The 15,867-nt window shown below is 43.2% G+C and overlaps 1 protein-coding gene across 5 annotated transcripts in view; it reads right to left on the bottom strand.

Annotated features, from left to right (window-relative positions):
• Nucleotides 1-15,867, bottom strand: part of arap3 (ArfGAP with RhoGAP domain, ankyrin repeat and PH domain 3) — a 41,244-nt gene that overhangs the window by 8,993 nt on the left and 16,384 nt on the right. For 3 of the 5 annotated variants that reach the window (XM_029427913.1, XM_029427914.1, XM_029427918.1), the window contains exons 3-26: nt 14,116-15,060; nt 12,742-12,782; nt 12,406-12,488; nt 12,256-12,296; nt 11,225-11,464; nt 10,674-10,802; nt 10,385-10,454; nt 9,422-9,542; nt 8,629-8,813; nt 7,619-7,725; nt 6,928-7,127; nt 6,752-6,837; nt 6,087-6,269; nt 5,045-5,186; nt 3,721-3,825; nt 3,290-3,446; nt 2,756-2,858; nt 2,476-2,674; nt 2,336-2,399; nt 2,087-2,250; nt 1,738-1,950; nt 1,467-1,572; nt 760-907; nt 612-680 (exon numbers count right to left, since the gene is read on the bottom strand). In XM_029427913.1, coding sequence (XP_029283773.1) covers nt 612-680; nt 760-907; nt 1,467-1,572; nt 1,738-1,950; nt 2,087-2,250; nt 2,336-2,399; nt 2,476-2,674; nt 2,756-2,858; nt 3,290-3,446; nt 3,721-3,825; nt 5,045-5,186; nt 6,087-6,269; nt 6,752-6,837; nt 6,928-7,127; nt 7,619-7,725; nt 8,629-8,813; nt 9,422-9,542; nt 10,385-10,454; nt 10,674-10,802; nt 11,225-11,464; nt 12,256-12,296; nt 12,406-12,488; nt 12,742-12,782; nt 14,116-15,060 — 3,901 coding nt within the window. The remainder of the gene's footprint in view (nt 1-611; nt 681-759; nt 908-1,466; nt 1,573-1,737; nt 1,951-2,086; nt 2,251-2,335; nt 2,400-2,475; nt 2,675-2,755; nt 2,859-3,289; nt 3,447-3,720; nt 3,826-5,044; nt 5,187-6,086; nt 6,270-6,751; nt 6,838-6,927; nt 7,128-7,618; nt 7,726-8,628; nt 8,814-9,421; nt 9,543-10,384; nt 10,455-10,673; nt 10,803-11,224; nt 11,465-12,255; nt 12,297-12,405; nt 12,489-12,741; nt 12,783-14,115; nt 15,061-15,867) is intronic. The other 2 variants (XM_029427916.1, XM_029427917.1) reach the window with 1 other exon arrangement.

The raw sequence follows: 15,867 nt of genomic DNA, 5'->3' as shown, positions 1-15,867 counted from the left end.
AGCCTGCTGACTGCAGGACTGTTCACCAGCGCCATCTCCAATGATAATTCCGCAAATTTGGAAGTAGAGCTGAAAGAAGTACTCAGATCTTTTACTTCAGTAAAAGTAGAAATACTACAGTGTAGTAATAGTCAAATTCCTGCATTCCTTTTTTACTTAAATACAAAAGTATTAAAATATACTTAGAGTACCAAAACTAAGACATTGTGCAGAATAATATATGACTGATTATAAGTATTGATGAATTAATGTGTTTAATGTTGCAGCTGGTAAAGATGGAGCTACTTTAATGACTTTTAAATATTTCATTTCAACCCGTGAAAAATGGGAGCAAAAACAAAAATGATTACAATTTATTACCAATTTATTTGAAACTTATTATAATAATATTAACTAGTTTATTACTACTAACCTTACACCAACGACTTATATTTAAAATAATGAACTGAAAGCAGTCAGCCCACAGAAACTGAGAATCTATATTTTATTTGATGCCCTACAATAAAATAAAACCTGCATGCTTTAAAGAAGGATTTTGTGATGTTTGTATTATTAATGATGTGCAGTATATTTATATATACATATATATATATACGACTGCAGTGAGGTACCTGAGTGTCCTTCCAGGTGGTGATGAGGCTGATTTCCAGCTCGATCTGAGTCTGATGCTCCTCGTCGATCTGAAAACAGGATCAGGATTTCACTGCTTTCAGTTTTTCGGACACTGAGGACGGGGAAGGGACTCAGAGTTGTACTCACATCAAAGACGTACAGGTAGTTGTCTATCAGATCCTCCACGACCTTCACCTCGTGCTCTCCATTCCCATCAGTCTGGAACAGACTGGGAGCGAACAGCAGCGACAGGTTCTTGGTGCACATCTGGTTCAGATCGGCGCACTTCTGGACTCTGAACAAAATGATTGAACAACAACTGTTATTACGTCTGCTGCTAACAACATGACTGCAGGTGTTAGTGTGAGCTCGGCTGCACAGCTGGAAGAAGTTCGGTTAAAGTACTAATACTACAGTGTGGAAACATCTGAAACTGACAAATCAGCATCAACATGTACCTAAAGTACTCATTATGCAGAAGGATATATGTTATAGTTTTGGATTTTTAAATTCTTGAAATGTGGTTATGCTTGCATAAAGTAAATAGAAATGATGCTGCGGTTTAACTTGTAAAGTAACAAAATGCAAAAGTGTTTATTACCGTATATACTGCTGCGTAGTTTAACTATAATAATACTACATCATTTAATAGTTGTATAGTTAGATTATATTTTGCATTAATAAAGTTAACTAAGTTAATGTAATGCAGTAAAAAGTGCAATATCTCCATCTGAGATGTAGTGGAGTAGAAGTTAGCAGAACATGGAAATACTCCAGTAAAGTACATGTACATTACAACTGTACGTAAGCAGTACTCGAGTAAATGCACATAGTTGGTGTCCAGCACTGCTCACCTGTACAGGTGACTGATGAGAGCAGCCAGAGTGGTCCTGTTAACTCGAGGAAGACTCCGGATGATCTCTTTGTAACGGTCCAACCTCGGACTCTTCTGAGGGATTTCTGAGGAGGGACACAGGACAGACACCTGAGATAACTATGAGCTGCATCTATAGCCCCTTTTACGTTATAAGGTATATATTATAGGTATATTATAGGTACTATTTAGTGTGTCTCGGCCGCTACAGTGAGCCAGCAGGAACTCTGGGAAAGGTAAAGTGGACTCACTGGCGGCGTCCTGCCACAATGGGTGGAGGTCTGCCATGAAGATGGGGTCGTCCACCTCCCTGAAGAACCTCTTCAGGACGTCCGTCACATCCTCGATGAAGTGGTCTCCGATCCGCAGCTTGACATTGCGGGCGTCTTTACGAAACTCCCCCATTAAGAGTTTGATTCTGGATTTGGCCCCGTTCTTCCTGTAGATCCCCTCGTGGCCCAGACCTGCAGAGAGCATGCTCAAAGCGTCACTCAGATGCACACGGGACACCTGCACTAAACCTGTAACCAGGAGCTAAAAGAGGCTAAAAAAACTCTGCTTTCAGGCTCATGTATCGTGCATACCGGCCTGCATCCTCACCATACTGAGTGATGAAGGCGATGCAGCTGTCCACGATGATGGGGATGTCGTTTCTGCTCAGCTGCTGCTCCCTCAAAGTGTTTCCTTTACCGCCGGCCGCTCGCTGGATGTCCGAGTACCACAGAGAAAAATCTGTCCGGCCGACGCCCTGCAAGTGGAGAGTCCTGACGGAGGGAGGAAACAAAACGATGAAGAGAAATAAAATCAAGACTAAACCCTCTGATGTGAGCAGTGAAAGCTTCATCTCACCTCCCTTTTTCTACTAGCACCAGGATGTCCTTCTTCTCGTGGTTCTCGGTCTCGGAGGCGATACCTTCAACACAAACATAGACAGTTGAATTCATCCGTCAGACAGATGCGGAGTGTGTGTTGAGAGCAGCAGGACTGACTGAGCTCCTGCAGGCGGTTCAAGTTGATGATGTCCTCCGCCGCTCCGTCGTTCCGGGGACAGATGAAGAGGTTGGACTTCTGCAGGACAAAGTAAGCCTCCTTCCACTGCTGAGGGTCCAACATGGCTCTGTACCGCAGCAGGCCGACACGCTCAAACTCACGAGTCAATAGGCAGTGACAGCTGAGAGGTGTCGCTGCCTAAAAACATCACACAGGACGGTTAGATAAAGCAGGAAACAAAGAGGGACACAAAGTTGACGTTAGGACAGAGTTTCAGACCTTCCCGATGGATTTGGTCCAGCTGTGCAGAGCGTCGGCCGTCTCCAAACCAAACTGATAAAGTTTCTCCGAAGTCAAATACATCTCGAAGGTGTAACGAAACCTGAGAGGACAGACAGAGCTTTATGTTTCTGCGTCTCCATGTGGACACTTAACCTAAAGTCATAAATGTACGACAGCGTTTTAAGACCATTGTAAGGGTTAAAATATAAATATAAATATAAAAGTATATATACACGGGGCAGGGGAGAAGGGGGACTGCAGGATGAGGACGTGAGGATCCAGCACCAGAAAGTGAAGGTGCAGCTCCTCGACAAAAGAAAAACACTATTTTTCTGACTTTTCTTTAACGCAAATGTATACATTTTTATAATCTCAGAGAATTAATTGTTTTCTCTTACATGAACCGAAAAATATCCACGTTTATTTGTGGTCAATTTACGACTTTAATCTTGGAACTTGTGAGTTTTTCTCTGAATATGACCCCTGCACCCCCCCCCACATATGTCGTATAAATGTGATGGGAGTGTGAACCTGTCGAGGAAGCCGTTGTTGTTGTTGGAGGCGTCGGGTCGACTGACGCCCAAACACACGATGTCTCTGACGCTGATCTGCATGCAGGCTTCAGCTGAGCGGTCCGACTCGTAGAAGAGCAGAGACCGATCCACCAAACACCAGAACTTCTGGAAGTCTGACAACGAGACCAACACACGCTTCATTTCACAGGTTCCTCAGAGTTACCTGCTTTACTTCATCTGGTTCTGTGACTACAGAGATACTAGAGTTCTGCTCTGCATGAGGTGGAGCGCTGCAGCTAGGCCGAGCTCATCTCACACACACACACACACACACACACACACACACACACACACACACACACACACACACACTTTACTGGAACCTTTTCTGTCCAATAAAACGTCTTTGTGGTTTTATTGTTTTCTTATTCTTATTCCCCCCCCCACCTTCTCTAGTCTTCCTGTACAGCGTCCCTCTGTGAACAGAGCCAGACTTGTAGAGGTAACCGGAGTGAAGGACGGGCTGCATGATCTCATCGTACACGCCGGGGTCTGAGGAAGAGACACACACACACACACACACACACACACACACACACACACACACACACACACACACACACACACACACACACACACACACACACACACACACACACACACACACACACACACCATTAATTTGGCCTCCAGCACCACTGTAAGGAATCTTGGCGTCATCTTTGATCAGGATCTGTCTTTTAACTCCCACATAAAACAAATCTCAAGGACTGCCTTCTTTCATCTACGTAACATTGCAAAAATAAGACACATCCTCAAAATGATGCAGAAAAACTAGTCCATGCATTTGTTACTTCAAGGCTGGATTACTGCAACTCATTGTTATCAGGTTGTCCCAAAAAGTCGCTTAAGACTCTTCAGTTGATCCAAAATGCAGCGGCACGTGTATTGACAAGAACAAGGAAACGGGATCATATTACTCCTGTATTAGCTGCTCATGCACTTTTTCTTTTAGGAAGTGTTTTCCTTGTGCGATGCGAGGGTGTAAGGACAGAGGGTCTAAGGACAGAGGGTCTAAGGACAGAGGGTCTAAGGACAGAGGGTGTCGTCTGCTGTACAGTCTGTAAAACCCACTGAGACAAATGTATAATTTGTGATATGGGCTACATAAATAAGAGAGATGGGAGCTGAGCCTCCCCTCGGATTGCGCAATCCCTTGCAAACTAGGTTGTGCGCATGCATTTGGTGCGTGCCTGTTGCTATCTCTCTGTATGTCACCAATATAATGTTTACAGACACTTTTATTATGCGTCCTGACTTTCCATAGCCCAGTTAATGTATGTAATGTATGTGTGTAACTCCCTAAAAAATGCTAAAGCATCACCTCAATGCCTGATCTCTGAGCAGCAGAGCTCAACTGTTACCTCAAACTGAAGATCTGAACCTTCAAACTGAAGATCTAAAACCTTAAACTGAAGATCTGAAGATCTGAAACCTCAAACTGAAGATCTGAACCTTCAAACTGAAGATCTGAAACCTCAAACTGAAGATCTGAACCTTCAAACTGAAGATCTGAAACCTCAAACTGAAGATCTGAAACCTTAAACTGAAGATCTGAACCTTCAAACTAAAGGTTTCAGGTCCTGCTGATGAACTCTGTCTGTCGAGATATCACACACACAGATATCACAGTCGTTAACAGTTGTTAACAGTTGTTAACAGTTGTTAACAGTCGTTAGTCGTTAACAGTAGTTTACAGTGGAGATCAGACCTGATGCGATGCAGCGATCCAGTAGGGGAAGGTGTCGTTGGCAGCCGTTGGAGTCGTCGGCAACGCGAGCTGACTCTGCCTCCGAGAAAATGCGAGTGACAGTTTTCAGAAGAGTCTGTTCAGAGACGGCCGAGCACAAGACCTGAAGGAATAGAGACAAGTACTGAGAGAGAGAGAGAGAGAGAGAGAGAGAGACAAGCAGGGATGTGCAGTCAGGGGAGGCAGTGGAGGCAGAGCCTCAATAAAATAACAATAAAATGAAATATAAATGTATATTTGTCCACTGGTCTGTGCTATAAATGCATTTTATGTATGATTCCAACAATTTAGATAATTTTTAGTCAAAATCGCTGAATGTGCGTATTCTCTGTTCAGACACTGGGAGAGATGCGAGCTGAGCCTCCCCTCGGATTGGGCAATCCCTTGCAAACCAGGTTGTGCGCATGCATTTGGCGCGTGCCTGTTGCTATCTCTCTGTATGTCGCCAATATAACGTTTACAGACACTTTTATTATGCGTCCTGACTTTCCATAGTCCAGTTAATGTATGTAATGTATGTGTAACATATTTAGTCTCCCCAGCCATGAACCTCACCGCACGTCACTGGAGACAAGTACTGAGAGACAGAGAGAGAGAGAGAGACAAGTACATGTTTGGGTTGTGGTGTTTTTGTGTTTGGGTTGTTGTGTTTGCTGTGGTTGGTGTTTTTGTGGTTGTTGTGTTTGTTGTTGTCTTTGTTGTGTTTGTTTTGTTTGTTATGTTTGTTGTGGTGTTTGTGGTTGCTGTGGTTGTTGTGGTGTTTGTTGTGGTTGTTGTTGTGTTTGTTGTTGTGTTTGTTGTTTTGTTTGTTGTTGTTGTTGTTGTGTTTGTTGTTGTTGTTGTGTTTGTTGTTGTTGTGGTTGTTGTTGTGGTTGTTGTCTTTGTTGTTGTGGTGTTTGTTGTTGTGTTTGTTGTGGTGTTTGTTGTTGTGTTTGTTGTGGTGTTTGTTGTTGTGTTTGTTGTTGTTGTGGTTTTATGGTGGTGGTGGTGCAGGCAGGTAGACCTTGAGCAGCTCTTCATGGCTGCTAAACGCAGGGTGGGGCAGGCGGAAGCGTCCCACTCCGTACTTCTGACGGATGAAGTCTCTCCTCTGCTCAGCGGAGGCGTCACGGTCCAACTCATCCCACACCGACAGACGGGCCGCCCAGAAATCATTGGCCCGGTCGTTACCCAGCATGATGAAGAGCTGAAACACACACACACACACAGACACAGAGACACACACACACAGGAGCATGAATATATTTAATAATTTTCCTTCCCATTCATTTATTAAAAGCTACGACATGAACAAAACAAAACCAACTCAGCTTGTATGAGTAGTCAACATAAAACATGTTTATGCTCCATATTATTAAGTTATTAAAATATAAAAAAGATCATTCCCCAAACTCAATATATGTAGTATTTTGGTTGAACATAAATAGAAGTTGTCATAAAACCAAATGTTGGTGTGAACTAAAAAATGCTAAAGCATCACCTCAATGCCTGATCTCTGAGCAGCAGAAACTGAAGATCTGAACCTTCAAACTGAAGATCTGAACCTTCAAACTGAAGATCTGAAGATCTGAACCTTCAAACTGAAGATCTGAAGATCTGAACCTTCAAACTGAAGATCTGAACCTTCAAACTGAAGGTTTCAGGTCCTGCTGATGAACTCTGTCTCACCTGGACGATCTCGTTGCTCCACACGCTGGTGTCCAGCTTCAGACTCTGAACCTTTGAGACCATCGTCCCCAAGCCTCTGTGCTGCCCTGCACACACACGCACACACACACAGGTGGACATAGTGTTATATTTGTAATGTATTCTGACTGTATGTGTCTGGATCAGGTTGTTAGTACCTGCACAGTTCTTGCAGATAACCACGCTCAGGTTGATGGAGGCCCAGTCGGGGTTCAGGGCCTTGCAGTCGGCACACATCCTGTTGGACCGGTTGGACCAGATCTTCTCGGCCACCTCGTAGTCCGACAGCGTCTCTGCGATGGCCTCCTGCAGCGCCTCCATCCAGTCCTTCTTCTCCCGCTCCGACTCCGCCGTGAAGCTGAGGAGCAGAGCTTGTTGGAAGCTGATTTAACATTAACTGAGTCTTTGTGTTTTCAGCTGTGAGTGTCTGCAGAGAGCTGACGTCTATAGATTCTGACAGTCCGGGTTCATTATTTTATTTACACTCACCATGTTTCTCATTGCACTACGTGTTTGTCCCTCGTCTTTCTTCTTCTATTTTTGTTTCTTGGTGTTTCATTATGTTCAGTCTTTTGTTTTGCATAAGTTCATCCATGTACTGCACCGAATATTAATTCACGACAATAAAGTCTCTAAACTTATCTTATATTATCCCTTATCTTATATTAACTCATAATAACTTATATTATCTTAACTTATATCTTATGTTATCTCTGATCTTAAAGCAGCTCTGTTATGGAGACATTAATGAATAGTTATAGATTGTTGACCAACAATCCTCGGTTTATTAATGAGCAGCATGTGTGAATGCTTCCTGTGTAGCAGTGTGAGGAGCAGGTGCACTGATACCTGAAGGTTTTGTACGGACTGATGAGGTCGAAGCTCTTGTGTTTTCCGTCTCTGATTGTCGCTCCTCGAGCTTCGATCACCGTGATGCCGATCCCGTTACGGAAACACTACAGACACAAGTTAGCGATGTGAAGAAAGTTCAACGACAAACACTGAGCTGTACGACTGTACTGTAGCACTGTACTGTACCACTGTACTGTACCACTGTACTGTAGCACTGTGCTGTACCACTGTACTGTACCACTGTACTGTACCACTGAGCTGTACCACTGAGCTGTACCACTGTACTGTAGCACTGTGCTGTACCACTGTACTGTAGCACTGTACTGTACCACTGAGCTGTACCACTGTACTATAGCACTGTACTGTAGCACTGTACTGTAGCACTGAGCTGTACCACTGTACTGTACCACTGTACTGTACCACTGAGCTGTACCACTGTACTATAGCACTGTACTGTAGCACTGTACTGTAGCACTGTACTGTACCACTGAGCTGTACCACTGTACTGTAGCACTGTACTGTACCACTGTACTGTAGCACTGTACTGTACCACTGTACTGTACCACTGTACTGTAGCACTGTGCTGTACCACTGTACTGTAGCGCTGTACCACTGTACTGTAGCACTGTACTGTACCACTGAGCTGTACCACTGTACTGTACCACTGAGCTGTACCACTGAGCTGTACCACTGTACTGTAGCACGGAGCTGTACCACTGTACTGTAGCACTGTACTGTACCACTGTACTGTACCACTGAACTGTAGCACTGTACTGTAGCACTGTACTGTAGCACTGTACTGTAGCACTGTACTGTACCACTGAGCTGTACCACTGAGCTGTACCACTGTACTGTACCACTGTACTGTACCACTGAGCTGTACCACTGTACTGTACCACTGAGCTGTACCACTGAGCTGTACCACTGAGTTGTACTGTTCCGCTGAGCTGCTACTGCAGGATCAATAAACAATTTCACCTGTTCTCAGCTGTCAGTATTGTTCTCACCTGTTCACTCTTGTAGATCCAGATCTGCTCCGTGTTGATGGCGGCGTACACTTTGGACTTGGTCCCCTTAAGCTCGAGGGCTCCATGTCTCTGACAGTGAGCTCCGGGGCCGAACCGCCGCCGACCGAACACCAGCTGATCTCTGACGTGCTCCTGCAGCGTGACGACCCAGCGCCGCCTCAGCACTGAGACAAAGAACACATTAATTATTAATGTTTAAAACTTTAACTTTCTGTAATATTTTAGATAGTTTGTGATGCATTATGTTAAAAGTTTAACGCAAAATCTGAATTTGAAAAGTGACTAAAGCTGTAAAATAAATGCAGAGGGTAAAAATACATCATTTCCCTTGAAATGTTGTGGAGTATAAATAGCATTAAATGGAAATATAGAAAAGTAAAGTAAGTACTTGAGTAAATGTACTTAGTTACTTTCCACCTCTGGGAATAAATGATTGTCGATCATCAGATTTCCTCCCTCTGTTATTTCCTGTCTCACTCTGCAGAAATACAATTCCTCTCCGTCCTCTACACACTGAGTGAGACACATGAAGTATTCACTGATATTTAGTGTATTTATACTGTGGGAGCCTTTTGAAGACTCACTTTTTTATAAAATGGCGAATTTCTATTTCTTAAGACTTTAGTTCAATGGTTTTTTTCTGTTTTTATCCATTTTTAAACGGTAAATCTGGCGAAACAAATGAATTATGGCCCCAACAGAAACTCATCGTACCATAACCCTCACCTCATATTGAGATATAACTAATACATAATAATAAGTACAGATCTACCTTCATTATCAGTCCTGAAAACAAAGATCCGCTGACTCGTCACGATTTCAAACTTGTGGTCTTTGGTTGGACGGGCCATCTGGATGGCAGCCAATGGGATGACTCCTTTAGGGTAAACGTCCTGAAACACAGAAACACAGAATCCATCCGACGTTTATCACAGACTTCCTGTTCTGGGATTTATTTCTGTGTTTTTACTAATGTTTCCATTTTCAGCTCCTTTAAACTAAACCTCAGAGGAAATATTGAACTTTCTACTGCACTTCATTTATCTGACAGCTTTATACTTTACAGTTTATTAATACAAAATATAATAAGTATCAGAATCCTGTTTATTGCAGGTTTTCACATGTAAAGAATCAGCTTCGGTGTATAATGCAGACATAAACAAATGGGAAATAAGAGCAAATATAGAATCATGACATAAACCTTTGTAAAAAAAAAATTATGTAATCAAAATGTTTTAATACAACAAGAACATGACAAATGAGTTCAGTAAATCTGAAGAAGAGGAAGAGCCGTGCTGTTTTAAAAGTGCTAGTTTTGTGCAGAAATGTGCAAGATAGTCGTATAAATGATTAAAGTGCCCAGCAGTATATAAAGTCATCAACATGAGCTCCACCTTCTCCAGCTGCAGCATTAAGTTAATGCATCAATAAAACAATAATATAATATATATTATTCTGCAGGATGACGAATTTTACTTTTGGTACTTTATTTTGATGCTCATACTTTTGTACTTTTACTGAAGTAACATTTGAATGCAGCACATTTACTTGTACACTGTAGTATTACTACGTTTACTGAAGTAAAAGATTGGAGTACTTCTCAGTGTGCCGTCAACGCAGCTGACGTCAAACAATAACACGTGAGCCGGTCGAGACGATGAGGACTCTGAAACACTGGAAGGTAAAGAGAGAAGAAGAAAGAGAACGTGTCTCTTCAGTGTCCAAGTGTTTGTACCTTCTCACTGCCGAAGTACGTCAGGTTTTTGCCATCAAACTTCACATAGCGCTTCTGGAAAACGTAGTTCCTGAAAAATAAAAACACATGTCGGATCCAGAGTCACAAAGACACAAACAGCTGTTCGTGTCTTACAGTGAAATCAGAGATGATTTATAATGAAAATATTTCTATCCATTTGGATTTTAATAAACAAATATTATTGGTTAAAACACCAAAACTGTCACAGAAGAACTTTCTAGTTTTAAAGAGAGCAGCAGGAGGAAAGTAAGAAAAGACAAACACACACCGAGTGGAGGATGAAGAGCAGGAGGAGGAGGAGAGGAAGGTGATGAGGCAGCACCTCAGGAGGGAGGAGACACAGGGAGGAGCCGAGAGGAGGAGATGCAGCACAAGAGCCAGCGCTGACCCCTGACCCCTGACACACACACACACACACACACACACACACACACACACACACACACACACACACACACACACACACACACACACACACAGACACACACACACACACACACACACACACGCAGAACAGGAAGGTGTGTCACTGATTGTTTTCTGATTCGACAGCTGTGGCCAGGTGAGAACACGGGAGGAGCTCCAAGATCTCCTCAGATTCCACATCCTCCGTGTTCCCACATACAGTCTCCACAGAGCCTCTTTCTTTGTGGGGATGCTCTAGCTGTTAATTGTAAATCTTTGAACTTTTCAGAAAAGCACTATGTCTAATCAGGTGTGTAAAACAAACACACCCCTGTGGTTTTCTACTCTCTTGTCTAACCAGCTGTGTGGATCAAATGCTCCCCTGGTGTAACCAGGTGTATGTATCAAACGCACCCCTGTGGGGACAGCTTGTCCAGCCAGCCGCTGATGATGGGGAGGGCTCTCTCGGTCAGGGAGGTGTAGCTGGCGTAGGGGGAGATGGTCAGATCGTCGTCGGCATCTGAGGGGAAGCTGTGGGTGGGCAGGGAGAGGTAGCGGATGGGGAGTGGAGGTTCTCCGACAGTGCAGTAACCCTGAGAGTCTACGGGGTGGAGAGCCGGAGACAAACGCTTCGTCCAGGAGAACTTCTGACACCTGAAGTACAAATACAACTTTATTTATATCTGCTTTATACACTCACCCTGATTTTTATTGTGAATTCTGTGGGCAGATCGTTTTGTATTCATTCCTTATCTTTTCGTCTCTGATATGTGGTTTAGAGGTTTTAGTTTATTGTCAACATTTTTATTTTGATGGCTAAATTTTATATTCACATTTACAAATTTAAAACATTCTCAACTCACCTGGTCCCTTTAGTAGCTGATCTGCGGCTTTTAATTGTATCTTTTTCTAAGGCTGTTTCCAAGGTCAAGAACGAACTTTGAACTAAACTACTAACTTTATCTGCATTCCACACAAGTTTAAAAGGGCTGGGACTAAAAATAAACACAAACTGTAATTTCATCTAAAGTCCATCTAAAGTGAAGATCTACAAAATAAAAGTGGGCCAAGTATAAAACCTTGGGGAACTCTAAAGTGCCGACAATATTCAGATGATACAAATTCATATATTTGTCTTATAAACTTAGTCTGCCTAATATTTAGCACTTTGTACTTTACACTTTACTGTACAGTTTATACTTGAGTAGAAGTATAAAGTGGCAGGAAATAGATAGTACCTTAAAGTTATTAAGTACAGAACTTGAGTAAAAGTACTTTGTTACCATTTCTTATTGCTGTCTCAATACTCAACTCTACTATAATAGATTAAGAAAAGTAAATGATTAAGCATTTATGTGTTTTCTTTCTCTTAGTCCTTTTTTCTCCATAAAAGCATGGTTTGATTTTGTGTTTGAAACTTTGCTGAAACGTTGCTGGTGTCTTACCCATGATCCTCTGCGTGTCTGTCCTCCCCCCTCCTTTCACTCTGCAGGACAAAACACTTAATGAGCACATTTCTGTCATAACAGACTGGAGATATACCACACGTTTTTACTTTGATAATAGTAAGATACTACTTTTTACTGCTGTCTGACCTCACAGATGTGTGGATTTCTTCTGGTTTGGAAAACAGTTTCACAGTACGGGCTGATCTCCTCCTCGGGGTCGTCTGTTGAAGCTGTTGAACACAAAACTCTGAGTATATTTGGTAATGTAGCACGGATGGTAATGTAACCCCAAACTGCCTATTATGCCACTAAAACACAACTTTCATTTCCAGTCTTCAAACATCTAACACTGTAAATTCTCAAATAACGTCCCCAAACACCAGGGGAAACAACAGGTTCCAGATTAGGATGGTTGTTCTTGTAAATTCAGAGTAAAAGTGTGAACGTAAATCATGTTTTCATAAGTAGGCAGTCTGTGCTCACCTCTGGCTGATCCTGAAGAGTTGTTACTTAAAGTGCTGCCACTGAAAACACACGCAGACAAACAACAACAAAAGATTGAATCATTGATTTAAAGACAGTGATTCAGTGTGTTATAAAGTGGCTGGACTTGAGACAGAATAATGATGGAGGCCACAAGCTGAAATGTGTTGTCCTGACAATAATGTTGTTTTGACTCCTTAGAAAATAGAGTTTGTCCAACGCACCCTTCCCAATGTCACCGTCTACAGCAGAAAATATATGCACGGATTTGTCCACTGTGATTTTGATTGCCTGAATGTAGCAGCTCTTGATAATTAACATTAGACCGTTATCAGACTAGAACAGGGGTCACTAACTGGCGGACCGCGGTCTGAGTCCGGACCCAGACGCCGACCTATCCGGACCCGGACCTATAATCTCCCCAAGAAGAGAGAAGTCAACAGAGCTTTCAACCCAGACTCATTCATGTCCATCCTTCCCACTGGAGCACAACACCAGCGTCTCATGTGCTCAGAGACCGTGGTGCTCATTAACAGTGGTGATGTGAAACGCCACTAACGTTTTTGACAAAACATACCCACTCAATTCAGAACTGAGGGCTCAGAAAATAAGCACTCAGAGCCCAATGTGATTTTGATTTGTGACAAAATAATAATAATAATAATAGGCCACCTGTCAGCATCATCAGCCACAGAGAACTGTGTAACTCAGGATGTGCTAGTCTGAGTTAAACTGTTCAATTGTTAAGATGTGTTGAGACTGATTTCTTCTAACATTGGTTGAGAGTTAAATCAAGATGTGAAACAGTTAAAGAAAATGGGAAACTCAAGCTGCTGCTACACTTTATTTTATTGTTCTAAAATTAAGCACTTTATTTAAAGATGCACAATTTTTCAAAAGCTATTTTATTTATTTTCTAAATTTTATTTTTAAATGAAGCCCGAGAAGAACTTCATACATATCTACAGTATTATATATATCTGTATAGTTCAATGTTAAGTGTTAAGTGAAATGTTTTTAAATTGAACTTTCTTTATTAGATTTGACGGTCAGTTGTTGATGACGTGCAGACGTTGATACAGCTACTAGGCTACTTCAATATATCTCACACTAATTCATAACGTACATTAGACATGATGATGCTCCGGACCTTTGCTCGCGGAAATTTTCTCTAACTGGACCTTTTAGAAATTTAGTTGAATACCCCTGGACTAGACCATTAAAGAGGCAGTTGCCAATTTAACAATCAACACTTGTGAAGGTCAAAAACCAACAGCGTGTTGTTGTGTGCCTCACTTACTACGATCGTCTTTACTGTTCATGGATGCATGAAGAAGTAGGTAAGTGAATAATGGTGCGTTCACAGTGACTTACCTGTTCCTCTCGGCGTTCTTGTCAGGTGTTTGTCTGGGTGGAGTCGGGGGGGGCGACTGCTGGCTGCAGTAACCTCTCGCTCCACTGGGGGCAGCAGAACCAGGTAAAGTCCCCCAGTAGATCTCATTAGAGACCATCTCCATCCCACCTCCTCTGGGTGACCCAGAGGGTGAGGATCCAGAGAGCCTGCTGTTGTCAAGACTATCAGGACAGGAATTCACAGGAAGTGTCTGCTCTGTCCGTACAGGTGAAGAAGAAGATGGCGGGGACCCCTGGAAAATGGCCAGGGGGAACCCACGGTTCAGCCGCAGGGGAACGGGGGGTAACAACCCTCCAGCGTCTGACAGAGATAAGCTGCGACTGGGCCTCCTCCTCTCCGCCTGGCTTGGCCTGCGGTTGGTCGACTTCTCATTGAGGTCAGAGGTCAACCTGTGGCCAGGCGTGTCCCCCGCAGTCAAACCCTCCAACACAGTGAAACAGATGGACTCCTGGGAAAGCCTCCTGGGCGGGGGCGGTGCAGGGTCAGGTGTTGTACAGAAGTGGATGGGTGCTGTTCGACGGCGGTTGAAGACGGTTCTGGGTTTGGGAACCGGCTTCACCGCAGGCCTGCTGCTGTCGGAGTTGGTCAGCATGTCGGCTAGGTTCGGAGCCGAGCTGTTCCTGAACGTTTCAAAGTTAACGGACCCTGACGACTGACGGAGCAGTGCAGCGCAGCAACCTTGCTCCGGTGAAGAAATGTCCGTCACAGACTGACAGCGGTCACGTGGGAGATCAGCTTTCTGATTTTCTTTTTGACTGTCTGTCCTCTGAATGTGAATGACCAATCGTTTGATTCTCTTCCTGTGTCCTGTGGCGGTTACACCTAGGCTAACCAGGGCGTCGTTATCCAGGTGTGTGAAGTCTCTAGCCAATAGGAGACCGGCTTGACGGAAGGTGTCCAGGTACCTGCAGGAAAAACACAATTATACCTTTTAAGCACACAAAGTATCTCCTGATTATCTTTCCTGGATTCCTTGTTAAGGGTTAATATGCTAATTAAGTCTTAATGATCATCAGCGAAGATCACGGATAGATACTAGAAAACTACTTTTTACATGATTACATTGAACACATCATGATAATGATATAATTTACCTTCAACCAGTACTCATTTTTACTGAATAGAGCTTGAACGCACCAAAGTGCAACTATGTGTAACCTCCGTTCACCGGCTGCTAACAGCTAACAGCTAACGTTAGCTAGCTCCCCTGCATATTTCAACACGGATTAGTTGTTCACAATGTAGCATTGTCCTTTCGCATTTTGATGCTAACGCTAGCATTGCACTTGACCACCTCCAGAGCTTAATAACAGGTCCCATCGCGACGGAGTTCATATTGTAGCTGGAGACTTCAACCATGCATGTCTCAAAAATGTGCTTCCTAAATTTGTACAATATGTACAATGACCACCAGAGGAAAGGACACACTGGACCGGATGTATTCTAACCTGAAGCATGCTTACAGAGCGGTACAACTCCCCCATTTAGGACTATCTGACCACCTCTCACTGCTTCTCATCCCAGTTTACACCCCCCTAAGAAGTAACACCAAGCTGGTGGTTAAATATATCAGAACCTGGCCCGAGGGGGCTCTCTCACAACTGCAAGACTGCTTCGAACACACAGCGTGGGACATATTTGAACAGACAGACTTGGAGGAACACACAGAGGCTGTCTTATCGTACATCAAGTTCTGCACAGACACAGTAACT

Source organism: Cottoperca gobio, unplaced genomic scaffold, assembly GCF_900634415.1.
Source record: "Cottoperca gobio unplaced genomic scaffold, fCotGob3.1 fCotGob3_402arrow_ctg1, whole genome shotgun sequence".
Classification (NCBI taxonomy): Eukaryota; Metazoa; Chordata; class Actinopteri; order Perciformes; family Bovichtidae; genus Cottoperca; species Cottoperca gobio.
Note: the sequence above shows the minus strand (reverse complement) of the source record. Positions and strands in the feature narration are given on the sequence as shown.